Source organism: Argopecten irradians, chromosome 2 (assembly GCF_041381155.1).
Source record: "Argopecten irradians isolate NY chromosome 2, Ai_NY, whole genome shotgun sequence".
NCBI lineage: Eukaryota > Metazoa > Mollusca > Bivalvia > Pectinida > Pectinidae > Argopecten > Argopecten irradians.
This window is the reverse complement of record NC_091135.1, coordinates 25613773-25630432: the sequence shown is the minus strand read 5'-3', so window position 1 is coordinate 25630432 and position 16660 is coordinate 25613773. Positions and strand designations below refer to the sequence as shown.

General features: G+C 33.3%; 1 protein-coding gene across 1 annotated transcript; it reads left to right on the top strand.

Annotated features, from left to right (window-relative positions):
* Positions 1–1289: 1289 nt before the first annotated feature.
* On the top strand, positions 1290–16395 carry LOC138314928 (equilibrative nucleobase transporter 1-like). The gene is made up of 10 exons (XM_069255566.1): positions 1290–3211; positions 6683–6729; positions 7977–8053; positions 8377–8469; positions 8868–9111; positions 10939–11130; positions 11335–11436; positions 11890–12055; positions 14472–14592; positions 15296–16395. Exons 1-10 carry the CDS (start codon positions 2871–2873, stop codon positions 15452–15454), a joined length of 1542 nt encoding a protein of 513 aa, XP_069111667.1. The 5' UTR covers positions 1290–2870; the 3' UTR covers positions 15455–16395.
* Positions 16396–16660: the final 265 nt, after the last annotated feature.

The window sequence follows — 16660 nt, the reverse complement described above, 5'->3', positions numbered from 1 at the left end:
TTTATGCATTGACCATATTGTAGATGTACTGCAGTGTCTACATACATTTATATGTGCTATATGTCTTAACCATAATTGCATTATCTACATGTAATTGACTATGGTATGTTTTATTAATAAGTTTTGCTTTTCTTTTCTACTCAATCAGTAATTTATTTTATATATAGCATATTGTCATGGATTTATTTTGGGATGCAAATGATCATCTGAATTACGTTCATTTTGAAATAATAGGATCTCAAACTTTTCAATGATATCGATGGTTATAGTGGTAGTAAGTAGCTTTCGTTGCTGCAGAACAATACTAATTCACCCGCTCATGTTTTTAATAGATAAAGTTACCATTCATTGGTGGTGTAGTACCTTTAAAAATAGCAGTATTTCCTAATCGTGTCTAGTGGCTAAGAATTTCCGACATATTGTCACATGCGAGTTCGAATCTTATGTGGGGGCAGCATCAACGTACTGACCATAGATTGCTCTTCTTTCTACAGGTACTCCGGTGTCACTCCAACTCCTACAACTGGTCATAAACGGCACTGGCTGTTAATAAGACGTTACACCAATCAAATCAAGCCATACTTCAGGGAAATAAATTCAAACTGATTAAAGAAATGAAAGATTAAAAAGATAACTTTATCTAATCTGATACCATATTTTAAAAATGTTTTATTGGTATTCACGATACAACATCGCAAACACAATATCATTATAACCTGATGTATTAAATATGCTATGATTTTCCTTTATTTTCATGGGCTAATGCATGGTCACATAACGTTCAATATATAGCATGTTGACTCGGTGTTTCCAATTTTAGAAACACTAAGTTAATGTTCATTTGTGAACTTCATTGTTACAATGCTGCACTCCCCATTGTGGTGTTATTTGACAAATGCTTTTCTTGTAATCAATATGCACGTTAGAGATTGTTTTTGTCGAAACGACATATCTATTACAAAAAATTAAGATCCATTGTTTTGGTTGATGTGGTGGTATATTACCCTTATAGAATTCTAAACAATGACCTTGAGCTACGCCTTCTCGGGTGACATAACACCATATGGACATTACCAAAGGTCCATAATTGATCTAAGATTGCAATATATATTGAAAACATTAAGCATTCCAATGATTTACTATGAGATAGACGGCGGAACTTTGAGACTGTAAAAATAGGCATGAGAAATAAAGAAGATGACGAAGGGATGCTAAATACAAGTCAAATTAAAAAAAGTATTGCAGAGAGATTCTTTTTAATATAACTTTTTATTACGGAATACTGCTAATATGTCCAATGTCCCCTGTTTGCGAGGGTCACATTGGTATTAATGTAACCCTGTCGTTACGGTCTACAAAACAGACAACACCTGTAGAATTTATTTTATTACATTTAATGGTCGATAGATGTCGTGTCCTTGGGCTATTCAATTCAAACATTTTTCTAACCTTTGGTACATCGTAAAAGAAACATTAAGGCGCTTAGATTAAAACACCGTACTGGACAAGCCTTTATACTGACCGACTAACCTATCTATGGGTGACCATCGATAGGTGTTGATTGTGACCTGTATAGCCGAAGGCGAAATGAACACCGGTTATTTACTTTAATTATTTTACAAAAATGACCATCTTTTGAATAATGAACTTTGTATTTCAATCTGTGTAACTCAGTAATCCGTTCATTTTGTCATCGTATGGTTATTTCTTTTCTCTCTAGAATTTATCCATAAAGGTATTAAATAATATTTCGTTGTCCTCAACTTGTATAGTCTTTTTGATGTTTCTGGGAACATCGTGTCAGCTTATTGTAACTTAACGCATATGTACAATATACATTTCTACTATTACTTTAAGGGACATCAGCTTTATCACAGTAAGCAGAATGTTTGAATTTCAACGCCAAATTATACATTTTAAACGAAACGATACAACTTTTTATGAGAACGAAAAAACAAAATCACAAACGATACAACGTCAAAGCCAAATTTGACAAAAGTTTAAGATAATTACCTTGTCGTTACACTATGAATTAATTAAAGTGTGCTTAATCAACGAAGTATATCGTATTTAAAACGAAGTAATATGTATGTATTACATATAAGTGATATGTAAGTAAATTATGCGATGTAAAGTTAATTTTGATGACAATGACTGCGCTTACCGTGCATGAGAATAAAACCACTACTTAAAACAGGAAAAGAATATATGGGTCATTACTTAATACATTATGATATAATTATCCTAAAATGATATCATGCTAACTAATATGAAATGCCCGCGTATCTGTCACCACTAACATGAAGGGTAGGTGTTAGATTGAGTTTTAAAGTACGAGTTAGGATGACAATACTTGGTCTATTGTGCCATTGTGTTGTGAATAGACGAATCAGGTGGCCATAAAATAGTTAATGTTCTGCTGCTCCTTTGAAATGGACATTAAGGTTCAATTTATCAAAACAACCGTCATCGGATACGCCTGACCCATCGCGAAAGAATAAACGACTGGTGATTTCAAGACCATTTCCCGACGTGTCGGTAGAACTGACCACTTGTTTTATTTGCTGCTTGTTTGATATTGATGAAAAGGAAATCATTGATTAGCTTTTTTATTTGTAAAATCGGATAACACAACTGTCTTTTAACAATTTTAATTTGTGAATCGTCGAAGACATGACTGCAATAAGATATGATCAGTCTTGACAATTTGTAGCGGGGTGTTTACATAATCTGTGTTTTAACCGCCTCTAATACTGCCCATGTAAGACACCTGATGTTATACAGCAGTAAAGGTGAACAGAATATATAGTGTTTGTAGACTCTACACCAATAGAAAAGTTAAATTTGTTGCTTACTTTAAAGGCAACACTATGGCAATATCATCACTACGATTAGCAGCCCTGGTGCTGTTTAGTCTACTAGAAGTTCTATTATTCGGGGGACTGCAGTATGGCTGGTTTTCTTTACTCTTTGTGTTAAAACAAGAAAACGTGTTCAGGAATTTGTGTTTGAACCGCAATAACAACACCTCTGTAAATGAAGTATCTTCTAGTAATGGAAGTATTGAGGCTTCCAGCGAAGATTGTTTTCCTCAGGATGAAAGGTTCAACTTGGTTTTCAGCATTGGGATAGCAGTGTTCACCATTATAATTGTTCTATTTGGACAACTTTACTTCAAGTTTGGAGTGAAGAAAATAAGAACAATTAGCACGTAAGTATGTGATGTGATATAATTATCACTTTCTATTACCTGAAGTTTTGTTACATTATGTACAGGCGGACTGATACATACTTTAAATACATTTAACATTGTTTCTATTATGTCACTCGTTCACAATGTTACGAACATTTTTGAGCTCGAAATGTAAAAATGTCACATACTGTAAATTATGATTTATTAGCGTGGAAATAAATCAGCGTAATTCGGTCAAACTCTTTTACAAAATATAGCATTACACATTGAATTAGCGCTTCAAAAATAGCTCAAAAATAGTGGGAAAAGTGCTAAAATAAAATTACCGCTAACATAAGTATGGTTACAATAATTGAATCAGACTTAATTATGATAACATCCAGAAATGTTTCTTATCAAGTAAAGTCACAAAACAAACATGACATGGTACGCGTCACGCGTGGTGACAATTAACGCGAATAAAAATTATAAAAAGAACAAAAATGTCCTTAATGACTTTTAGCTTTGTCTTTAGCAAAATGTGACTAAACGAAACGTCTAAGGCAGAATATTCTTTTTGTGGTTAATAAAAACAAGAGCTTTACTAATAAAATTACCAAGTGGTTAGCAATGAAATGATATTAAAAATATAAAAAAAAATACTGTGGTATATGTATGCAAATAAGTAAAAATGATTTGTTGAACGATGGTGTACTCTGAAAGAATAAAACTCTACAACCATTATCCCCAACACCGCCGGAGCAGTTATTTACAAAAAATATGATATGCATTGTTTCACTGTTTTAAGGCAGAGGTATATTGGCGATGATATCTGACCTCTTATATTAAGTGATAGGTATAATCTATTGCGGTAAAGGTTATATATCTGCAATGCTTGTATAGCAAAGTTTTCTGCCAGCAATAAGCATCTGACAGGTAGGGGGTTAGAATTGTACCTACTGCCCCTATAGGAGATTTCAGAAAAGATGGCGTGACGTCACAGAAAGTTTACATCCGGGTCCTCAAAGGTACAAACACAATATGGCGACTAATAAAAACAATAACAGATACGTACAGCCCTGCTACACAATCGATACTGTGGCAAAAGTATACACTTTCATACTTGCAAATTCTGACATTAAAATAGTTTCTTATTGTTTCAGAGGTTACAGACATTTATATTTACAATTTCTTATTGCTAAATATATTTGTGTAGATTTAGTGTTGAGGCCAGCTTGCGAAGCGGTGCCGGGCCGTCACATGTACACGCTTTTTGTTCACACATAGAAATCCATGTTGTGAAAAAGTTATGAATAAATAATTGATTTCAATGTATCATATTTCTGTAATACACGGAAAATCTGTTCATAACACTATTTAATATAAATATAACGAAATGTGAACCACCTGGTCAGACCACGGCCGCTCGTGCATGGCGTCGCCGGTAGATCACCTCGGTCAACAGCCAATAGTTGGGAAATTAATAATATTTATACGTAATTACCAACGTATATCTCAATAAGTACTTGTAAAAGATATATATTTCGTTATTTCCTATGTATATCTGGTTTTAAATAAATGGTATAAACCACGGTTACACATAAATGAAGATGTATGTGTACGTACACGTACAGTATTGCTGCCGATATCTCGAAAAATAAAATAGTGAAATCGTTCAATTTCATGAGTTTATTTTTTAATTTTTAGTCACTTTTATTCCATGTGCCGTTATGTGAAATGCCAAATTGAGGTGATATTACTTTTAAGTAATTTGAATGCATGTTAGATAGACTACATTTAGATTTATGAATTACAACATAGCTAGATCGTAATACTAGAAATGCCGACCAGGACACATTGCGCACGGCATCGAGAATCCTAAAATACTCGAAGTTTTGTTTTAAAATATGATAAAAAGAAACTATAAAATGACTCATTTGAATGTCATAAACTAAATTCCAAAATTTCTGACGAAAAAGTTAACCAGAATATATAATTTTGTGACTCTGAAAAATGACGAAATTCGGGATCTCGGCAGTACTGTACGTAATGGCTGCCGTGCGCTTGGGGTAATCTACGAAGGCAAATTTTAATTTAGTCATAATCACACATCGTAAGATGTTTTACCAAGTTAAACTTAGAAAACAGTAATCGATTATTAAAATGTCATTATATTATTTGGGAAAACTTGGAATTTAATATGTAGTTTCTGATAATTTTGTAACTTCTGTCAATGTTTATACGTATGTCTAATGTCGACCGTGTTTTTACTCGTGGCGGTCGAAAATGGAGTATAAACAGAGTAAAATATATGAATACCAGATGTTTATATCTAAATGTTTTTGTTAAATATATTTATTTACCCTTTTTATAATTAAAATAACGCAATAGTTCTCGGATTGTCGCACTATTTATTACAATAGAATGTAAACAATCATCGCAAGCGGCTGTGTTCCCACTATGTTTATGTGTAGATATACAGAGTTGTACCTTTGAGCGCCCGGATGTACCTTTGTGTGACGTCATCGCCATCTTTTCTGAAATCTCCTATTTCATGATCGTAAAAGTCGACTAAATAAAGGATAGTATCTATTCTTCCTAACGTCTCCTTTGACAGCGCCTCACTTTTGGCCTTTTGTGGAGCGCTCGCCCCTGTGATGTAGGCTTTGGGTTCTGTTCCCTGGCCGAGACACACCAAAGTCTATAAAAGTGGTAGTTTCTGCTCCTGCTTCTCCCTACAGGGAGAAGGACGACTAGTTCGCCCGTTGCCAGTATATTGTGACAGGGTTGGGTGGGTTGCTTGGTGTCTTCATCGGCATGCTTCAGTATCATAGCACTATAAAAAGGACAACAGTTCCACTATACAAGAAGACACAACACGAACATAGCGCAGTCTCCCAAAACACGAACCTCCAAGCAGGAAAAACTATAATATAGAATCTATGATTTTCACAAATTACAATTCCCTCTAGTCTGAAATAGCCCTGTTGGTATGTATGCAGATTTTATTGTATTTCTAACCTATTCGATTGACTCTGTGATGATTTAAATACAAAGTCTACAAACGTGGTGATTTTTGGAGAACGCACATGCAACTGTCGCTGAAAATGAATGATTACACTTCCAGATAATAAAGTCTCAACCTCACCAAATCTTTGCCTGGACAAATATATAACACTTTCTGCAGTTATAGCCCGTTATCATATGTTATAGGTAATAGCTTTTGTAGGTAGGTATAGAATGTACCCCCACGGGCCGACAACTCTGTTATATGTAAATAGTGAATACCATCTGAGCAATGGTTTAGGAATTTTAGACATTTTGCGAACAATACGGTAGATCCGATTACATTTTATCTACTTGACTATACAATGAGGCGTTTCGAGAGCGAAGCTATTGTAATCGAGTTATAAATTACTAGATTTTTGGATATTTTAGTGTATTTCTCGCATTGAGCTGGCATGTATATGGTAAAGGATGAATAATTTTATTTTTTTTAAACTATTTCAGATTACTGCTTGTTTCTGGAGTACTTTGTTTTGGATTCACATCATCGGGTACGTCTATAATAACATAATTCAATTTTGCTTGTTACGAGCATTTTCATTGGCTTAAAAATTTACTTTATCAGCCCATAAAGGAAAAAATGGCGTCGCCGTTTATAACGTTGCTTCTGATTGGCTAAGATGACGGCGTAATGATTTCATAGACAAAAGAGTCCCAAAATGATTTTTGAATATTGAAGAGATTATCTTTAGTAAATTGAATTATAAGGATTAATTTGAATAATTTTTTTATTTTATGGAGATATAACCCAAAAATCTGAGTGTACTCTCATCATAAACCGCTTCGCGGTTTATTCAGAGTACACTCAGATTTTTGGGTTATATCTCCATAACATAAAAAAATCTATTCAAGTTAATTCTTAAATAATTGATGAAACATTACTATTGAACTCAATTTTATTGCAGTTTTAGTTATTATAATGATATGCTATAACTATAGGCAAATTGAAAAAATAAAATATGTCCTTCTCATATATTGGTGTATGTATAAAAACATATAGGTTGACACATATAAAATCCACTTAGGATTGCACATTTAAGAAAATTTCAATCACACGTTTCTCATTTCAAACTTTTTTAACAACTATGTATATATACATATATATATATATATTGATATCCTGGCCCGTCGGAACATACAGACGTACGCACTCTTGTGTGGGCGTTCGCACACATTCTGATGCAATATTATTCGTGGCTATTTGTTTTCATATCTTGTATTTCGACATATGTCTCAAACTTGGTATTAATACTCCAAATAGTTCTTAGTTTATTTTATGTATTTATTCGATACAAAGATGATTCGCATTAAAATGCACGTGGTTAGTGCGAATTAAATGTACCTAAACCATTTTGATTTAAATAATTTCTTAGAAAAGTACTCTTTTATGAAATATTATTTGCAATATAATTATAATGTAAATAGCAGCATATATCTATATATATATATAACAATAAAAAATGAGGATCTTATTGTTGAAAAGACTTAACAATATAGAAAAGGTACGGAAATGGTTTTATTTATAGATGACAATAAACTAACTGAGACTGTGAGCACTAAGTATGTCAATCACGTAAGTAGTACGTTTTGGTGAAGGAAACATCAGATAGACATGGTCGAGACAATAGTCGGACAAAACAGTATTAGACTTAACTATATGCTATATACCAACATAAACATGATTCATACTAAACAGACATCAGGATATATAAATGACCTCCCTGTTTCTGTACAACAGATCACCCTTTCCTTGTCATACCTGGCATTGTTTGTGTAGGCGTTGGAGGTCTTTCGTTGCTGATATCAAATATGCAGGTAATCCAACATCACTCTAAAGCAAAACTCAATGAATTCCTTTTAACTGTTGTCTTTTAATTTCTGTGCCTCCCCAAAAAATAATAATCATTTTGTTTTTCCAATGCTTCAGTTGAAATGTGGTATAGCTGCAGTAGTTCATCAAGATGGTTTTACTTAATTGGAACTTTGAAAATGAACCGATTCGCTAAAATATAAAATGCCTTTTAATTGTTGATGCCACTTATTCACATCATGTATACGAGACGAAGCCTGCCACATATCCTGTGTGTGTATTTGTCTTACTTTGCCGTAGCGGATATAACTTATTCTTTCTCTTCTAGGTTGCTGTATTGTTACCTAAGGCTTCCTCGCTTTACGTTGGTATCATGAATGGTAGTTTTGATTCATCCGTAGTCACACAGATGGCTGTTAAGGTAATGTTTATAATTTACAGTTGTTTAATATATTATCAGTCAACAGTTAAATTGTATTTCCGAGGTGTTGGTAGATGCATCGCTTTTTTATCTCCTAGCAATGTAAACGGTTCGATGTAGTCTTTTGAAACAGTTAAAATTGGTAAATATAGAGTTAGGTAAGAAACAACTTAGAAATGCTCATAAACGTTTAATTCATTCTATAAGTCTATAATTTTAATGATATTGATTCATCTTCGGTAACCCTTGCAATTTACAATATTTCCGAATGCTGAAACGAATGGGAAGGCTTCAGTCGCTTACATAAGGGTATAATATAATTGTTATGTTCATTATTTTGAAAATTTCCGAGATGGATGTTTGAATTATTTAACAGACTAAATATGTTCCTATTTTAGGCTCTTTATGAAAACGGAATTTCCCACATGTACGCATATATAGGCATTGCTATTTTGTGCGTCATAATATCCGGTATAAGCACTTTACTTCATCCTGGCTCAAAAGGATCAACCGATTCGAAAGACAATGTCGAAGATACAAAATGCAACGACAACGTAAACCAAAACGGAAGTCTTAATGCTGCATTTAATGACGATGAGAAATATTTGAAAAGTACACCCCAGAAAGAAAAAACTAACAGAGGTAATTGTTATACCGTTTATGTTAGTTTCTATATAAACTCTATTGACAAAATTGCCAATAAATGAACTGTTCCGTCAAGCGGCCCAAAGAACTGTAAAAATCAACTGTTAAAATGTGCTGTTGGACCGGAGTGACGTCACACATACAATTCGTTGCATTGTTTTGAGTCACTGGGTATACCAAACAGACTAGCTTTTCAGGCAACAGATGTTTTATTGAACCCTCACACAAACTGTTGACCTCAGCCTTCGGCCTCTGGCAACGGTTTGTCTTCGAGTGCAACAAATCATCTATTGCCCTGAACTCCATTAAACAACTGTATACTGTTGATTTATTGGTTTTGATAAAACACAGAAAAAAACTGGACAGATATTAAAATGTTTCGAAAGGAATAAAAACATTTTGTGATTGTGATAAACACAAAAGAGTGTATCAATTTATAAATTTAGTACAGGAATGTGTTAAAGTTGTATGGTCCATGACTTTTTCTCATAGAAAAATGAATTAATGTGTTAACAACTTTTCTTCGCCTCTCTAAGTTTTAAACTTCCCACATTTACCGAGATTTTTAAAGTTAGTATTCGCAAAGTTATTAAATAATTAAATTTAAAAATTGATTTTCCACGAGTACACGTTTAAAGTTGTATTTCATAATAATTTCACTGTAAAGATGTGTCATTTAAACCTTTAATATTTGAACATGAATAAATAACTTGATTATTCCGCTCTCCGAAATCATATGTCGGCCTATAAGAGAGTTGAAATCTAGGGATTATATATTCCTGGTTTTAAATAAAGCGTCTTTAATCACCGTCATGTTTAGTACCTTCGTGTTTTTCGAATTCCGAATCGTATCACATGACTGACGTCGACACGACCTGCACGTGATAAGCCATGTAACTAGCGCAAGCGCACATGTGCTTGTATACGTTTCCCTTCTAGCTAATATGAGCAAATCAATCCAGTCTGCTGAGGTCGACAATATATTTTGTTTATGAACAACTGTGGAAATTTTCTCTTGGATTCACAACTCTCGTGTTACTTGCCTATTTTTCATGTGTACACGTTCAAAAGATTTTTTACTTTTATAATTAAAAATACTTCCAGTGCTTCAACTCTATAAAAAGTGGTAAAATTAGAAAGTTTAAACCTCAGACAAACGGAGAAATATGTGTATAACACATAAACAGTTTTCACTATGACAAAAAGAGCGAAAGTTACAGATCATACAACTTTAGAATAGTTTGGAAATCTCCGTACTGTTCCGATCAATTCCAATCTGTACCAGTATTGCGATGTTGGTCATGTTTTACTACTCGGGAGGTTCTGATCTATACTAATATTGTTAATGTTGGTCACGTGATGTAACTCGGTTTTCTGTTATTATCCGAAAGTGTGAAACATGGCGTTGAATGTGGCGTTTCTTTTCAAAACTTGTGATGTTTTATGTGACATTTACCACTATGTCTATAGTATATTGGTGCTTTTATGGATCTGAACCATCATATATAAGCATCCATTTACACATTTATACAAAGAAATACAACTTTAAGAATTTTGGTACATTAACGTTTCTTTTTTTTCCGTTTTGTTATTGTTATTAATCATCGTCCTTGTGAAACGGGAGTTTCGAGATACAAAAACGACGTGGGCAAAGTACAATTTACCGTCGATAAGTCCCACCATCCGGTGAATATGAAGTCACGAAACTCACGTCAGATGATGACATCAGAATCACCAGATGGTGGGATTAATCGACGGTAAATTGTACTTAATTCGTGTCGTTTCGGTATCTCGAAATTCCCGTATGGTTCGTTTCTCTATCAGAAATTGTATGTGAAGAGGAACCATCATCAGTTATGGCCGATGACGTCACGCCAGTGTCTGTAGGCTCAATCATATGTTCTCGACTTTACCTTCTTCACCTGCTATGGATGAGTAGTCTGCTTCTGATCTTCTATTACTTCATTGGGTCAATTAATAGATTGCTTGTACAAATTCTGGACAATGTCGAACAAGGTAAGACAGTGTTAAAAAAGTTACCAATTATATATGTTACTGTGGTTTTGATTAGGTGAATTACGTGTCAATATTGTTTCTAGAAGACAAGTACATCATTTTATAAAATTGACTAAGGAATTGACCCCGTATATGGTAAGAAACATAGTTTAATTTTTAAAAGTTTGTATTAAACAGTAATTGTAATTCACGGATTAATTTCAGTGAGTTATTTCACTGATGTCATGACTTACACTATGCTAGGAGGGATCATCTCCTCATTCGTTGCGGGCCAGGTGTTCGAGGTACAGAAAAAGAGGTTTACAGGTAGGTGGAATGTCTTAAGTCTCTTCTAAATAATACCAACACATTTCTACTCCGGAAGCACTGACGATCATTCACTTAGACATTTTGCAAGAAACTATTATTTTTATTTTAAAAGCTAGAAAGGACTACAAAGTTCACTCTTATTATAAGTAGATTGTTCCGCAAATTTTTTATTATTGTTAGGACGATAACTTGAGAACACATCAAAAGAGTTTGCTCAAACTTCAAATGATGATAGCACAACTAAACAATAGCTCAGACTAGAAAAATTAACGGTATGGTACGTGCGTTGCTTGGAAAACTTACTGTAAGCTTGAATTATTTGTTTTAACAATATATGTGTGTTTAAGTTTGACGCATTCAGCTCTCATACAAAATAAACTTTGTGAATAATTTTGCTTTTGATTGAATTCATTATATATTCTGATCTACTTGAACATATTTTTCTTACAGGAACAATGAAAACGGTGGTTCCCCTGGCTGTGACGTCGTGTTTGGCTCTTCTATTATCCTCCCTCTCCTTTTTCCCCTCGCCTGCTGTTCTGTATGCTGACTTTGTTGTGTTGACGTTTTTCAGATCTTTTGTGTTTGGTTGCAATATGGACTTTATCATTATTGCGTAAGTAACATATTAGGATCTTAATCAATGTTCATTTCATGTGAGATTTTATTAAACTCGTTTCATATGAGATTTTATGAAACTAGTTTCATAAAATCTCACATGAAATGAACAAAGGCTTGCAAAAAAAAAAAAAAAAAAAAAAAAAAAAAAAAAGAAACAAGAGACCCATGGGCCGTAACGGTCACCTGATATTTAATAGAAATTTGTTATGTTATTTACTAGCCAACTGATTTTTTGTCACGAAATAGGAATATACATCAAATAGGTCTACATACAAAGTTTCATTCAGATTGGTACATATTTACTCACATTACCAAGGTTTGATAATTACAATACAAAGGGTAATAACTTTGCAAATAGGTTAAAGTCGAATCAAGCTGATTTTCAAACGTATTCGAGATATTTAGATGTTAGTCTTTATGCAAAGTTCCATTAAACTCCACTCATATCTACTCAAGTTATCATGTTCACGAGATTTTATAATTATAATTGCAAAGGGTTTGACCTCCATAAGTGACAATTGAATCAAGCTGATATTCAAACGCGATCGTCCTAGGTAATTCCAATGTTAGTCTACATACAAAGTTTCATGATGCTGAGTGCATATTTATTCCAGTTATCATATTCACAAGATTCAATGATTATAATGGCAAAGGGCAATAACGTCGTACGTTATGTTCTAATCAGGTCGCATTTCGAGTGTGTCTGATATCATTCTAATTTTAGTCTAAATACAAAGTTTCATGAAGCTGAGTGCTATTTATTCAAGTTATTGTATTCACAAGGTCCAATAATTATTAATGCAAAGGGCAATAACTCCGTTAAGTTATCGTCGAAGCATGCTGATATTCGAATCATTCGAGATGGTTCCAACGTTAGTCTACACATAAAGTTCCATTAAGCTTGGTTTATATTTATTTAATTAATCGCATGCACAAGGTCCAATAATAATCATTAGTGCAAAGGACAGTAGCTCCGTAAATTACCGTCGAATAAGGCCGATTTTCGAACTCGTCCAAGATCTTCCCAATGTTAGTCTAAATAGAAAATTTCATTAATTTTTATTACCTTAAGTAATCTTTCCAATGTTAGTCTTCATATAAAGTTTCATGAAGCTCGGTGAATATTTACTCAAGTTAACGCGTTCGCAAGGAAATGTTAACGGACGCCGTACGACGGACGACAGACGACGACGGACAAAAGACTATCGCAATAGGTCACTATGACCTATGGTCAGGTGACCTAAAATTTCTAAGACTCGTTTTATAAAATCTCATATGAAATGGATACAAATGAAATATATACTTTTATCACATTACTACAATTACCTGCATTTCAAAGAATTTCACGTCAAAAGGTATTGCAAAACTCCAGCGATGGCCGCCATTAATCTAATCCTGACGTCACGTTATCTTATTGTTTCTATCATGACGTCACAATGAATTTCCTGCCAATGAAAATTGCTCTATGTCATATTACACTTTTTAAGGTTTATATTTTTTATGTAATGGAGATATAACATAAAATTTGAGTGTACACTAAATAAGCCGTGAAGCGGTTTATGATGAGAATGCACTCAGACTTTTGTGTTATATCTCCATAACATAATAAGATATATTCAAGTTAATCCTTATAATTTAATTTACTGAAGGTAACTCCTTCAAAATAACAAATTAATTTTGGGATTCTTTCTTCTATGATATCATTTCACCGTTATCTCAGCCAATCAGAAACGACGTTACAAAAAGCAACGCCATCTTTTCCTTTATTGGTTGTAAAAGTAAATTTGTAAGACATTGAAAATGCTCGTTAGAAACAAAATTGAATTATTGACGTATGCAAAAATTACGGGCAAATATCACCCGATATGAAGCGGATTATGTGATAAAGTATCTTTCCATTTATGATTATGATAATAATGAAATACTGATGTCATTAATAAATACGAAACGATCGCAATTCATTCACAACTTACCAACTAAATTTCTAAAATATATCAACACAGTTTAGAACAAAGCTACGGTATCCTGTTTCAATATGAAGAAAAATATATATGTAAAGCACTCGTGATCACAGAATGATCACACTAACTAAATTATTTTTGTTTGCTTTGGTTTGGTATGGTTGGTTTGATTTCGTATTTACAGCTAGGATTATTTTAACACATACATCAATCATTATCTCAGAAACACATTACTATATCCTTTTTACAAGTGAGAATCGTGATTTCGTAATTAATAATGAACAGCCTACCGTTCCTAATTGCAATGTGTACCTCGCACAATTGCTTGCACGATATCAGTACCATGTGCCTTACTGTTCATGATACATTGCGCGAACCAATAATATGTAATGTGCGAATGCCGTAATTCATTGTTCAAATCAATAGATATATTAGGTATTGTTTTTTCAGGTTTCCGAAGAAATACATGAGTGTGTTGTTTGGTCTGGATATTTCCGTTTCCGGTGTTCTGTCCTTGATACAGTACGCTTTGTTTTCCTGGGCAGATCAGTATGATGACGCCATGAAACACGTAAGTTTGTTGCCATACATGCTAAATGAAGGTATTGCACTTACTGCCAATAGCGCGGAATATGACATGCTTAAGCATATTTCAAAAGACTTTAAGAAATAACAAGGTATATTTCCACCACAGGATTAATAATATTTCTATCTATCTTTGCGTTCAATAGCTATGTATTTAGTGTCAATGAATGCATCATATAACTATCATTTCCGAAAAAAACCCATCGCAGAATGGTACTATTACATTGTCTGTTGGAAGAAAAAATATATTGGGTGATTCTTTTCAAACTGTCAAAAAATGTAAAACGCAGTGTTTAAACTATTTGTACGAATACTATACAAATCCAACAGTTCGACAACTTTCAAAACAAAAGATATCTTTGTTCTGAAATTGAAAGGTATTAGAACGAGTGATACTATGGGTCAAATAAATAATATCAATACAAAACTTTGTATCCTTACAAAATATGTAGGATACGAATTACTTGATGTAGTTAAAAAGAGAAGGAAATCGAACAAGGTGGACAAATTATTGTAAAATTGCCGAGGCGAAATGCACTTTTATCAAGGCAAAAAAGGACAAATACAATTAAGTTTACATTTACCTATATGTTATATAAGGTTTGTTCACATGGTTATAAATATATTTTACCACATATCAATATTAATACATTTAACAACTAAATTATGTATAATATGCTCTGTTTCAGGTAAACACCGTTGTTTTGTGTTTATCTTTGGTCTCTCTGCTGCATCCATTCCTAATATACACCAGCCAGAAACGGGTGCTTCAAGAAAAATATTTAAATACCAAGCCCAAATGTGATTCGGATTCAAACACTGCAAATGGACATGCTTCAAAATTCTGAGCGTTAATGGTGGTGTTCGAATTCTTACTGGCAGAATTAGCTCCCATACGGGTATGTATACATTGTGACGTCATTATATTGTGGGCACAATTCACGTAGTTTTTTTCGAAAAGGATGACGTTACGCTCGCAAACACATGACGTCACAATGAGTACTCATTACCTTCCCGTCAGGGTAGATAACTTTGTAATATGCAAATACAAAATACACTTTGAGTTGTTTATCGAATACGATTTATTACCTGGATTACACAAGGTCATATTTTGAAGTAAATGTAACAAGATTAGAAGCAAGTATTGTTTTAGAGATAAAACGAAATAACAGGCTTTTGTGAACGATATACAAGAAATTATCCCATAGTTTTTTGTGCCATAAATTAATATGATTTATGGTTTGTTTGAAAGTATTTTATCATTTAATTGAATGTTCATGTAATATACTTTATAAGCATGTTTATTAAAACCAATGAAATCAATCTTTACATGTAATACTGAGCGCCCCATTGAGAGCAAAGGTCAATTAAGGACAGCCTTGTATGTAAGTAGTGTGTTGTGAGAGTGAATATTTTAATGTATTGTAGTCTTCCAGCGCACACGCGCATTTCACACGGAACCCATAACATACAGAAGTGGCCGGCCCTGACTGTTAATAAGACGTCAAACACAATAAAGGTCCAAAACTGATTGATGTATACATATGTAACAATGTCAATATAAGACTTTAATGTGATGATAGTGTAATGGATATCATAAATGCGATATGGTATCAAAATAATGTTACTTGTGGTTTATTGAAATAAAAAAAATATAAAAGCCGTAATGTGGCAGATCCTATCCCTTTTTCCCTCAGTTCATTTTTCGTTATACTTTTTTTCCATTAATAACACTGTTGTTATGCATATACTCTCAAGGTTTTGAAAATAAACTTTTATTCTAGATTGATATTTTTGTTTGTCATTTAAAACAATTCCGTATATTAAATTGCAACATTCCTCTAAGATAAATCCGGCCCATTTCTAAAAACTCAAACAACATATATGATAACTAATCAAAAACCACTCCTTGTCTAATCGATATATCCGTCTATTCCTGCTTAATTAATTGTATGATATTTTCCCTTAGTAATCAATAGTAAAGTATTGAAAACCTGGATAATCCAGAAACCTGACTACGGCGGTCACATATACTGGTCCCGATGATATCGTTT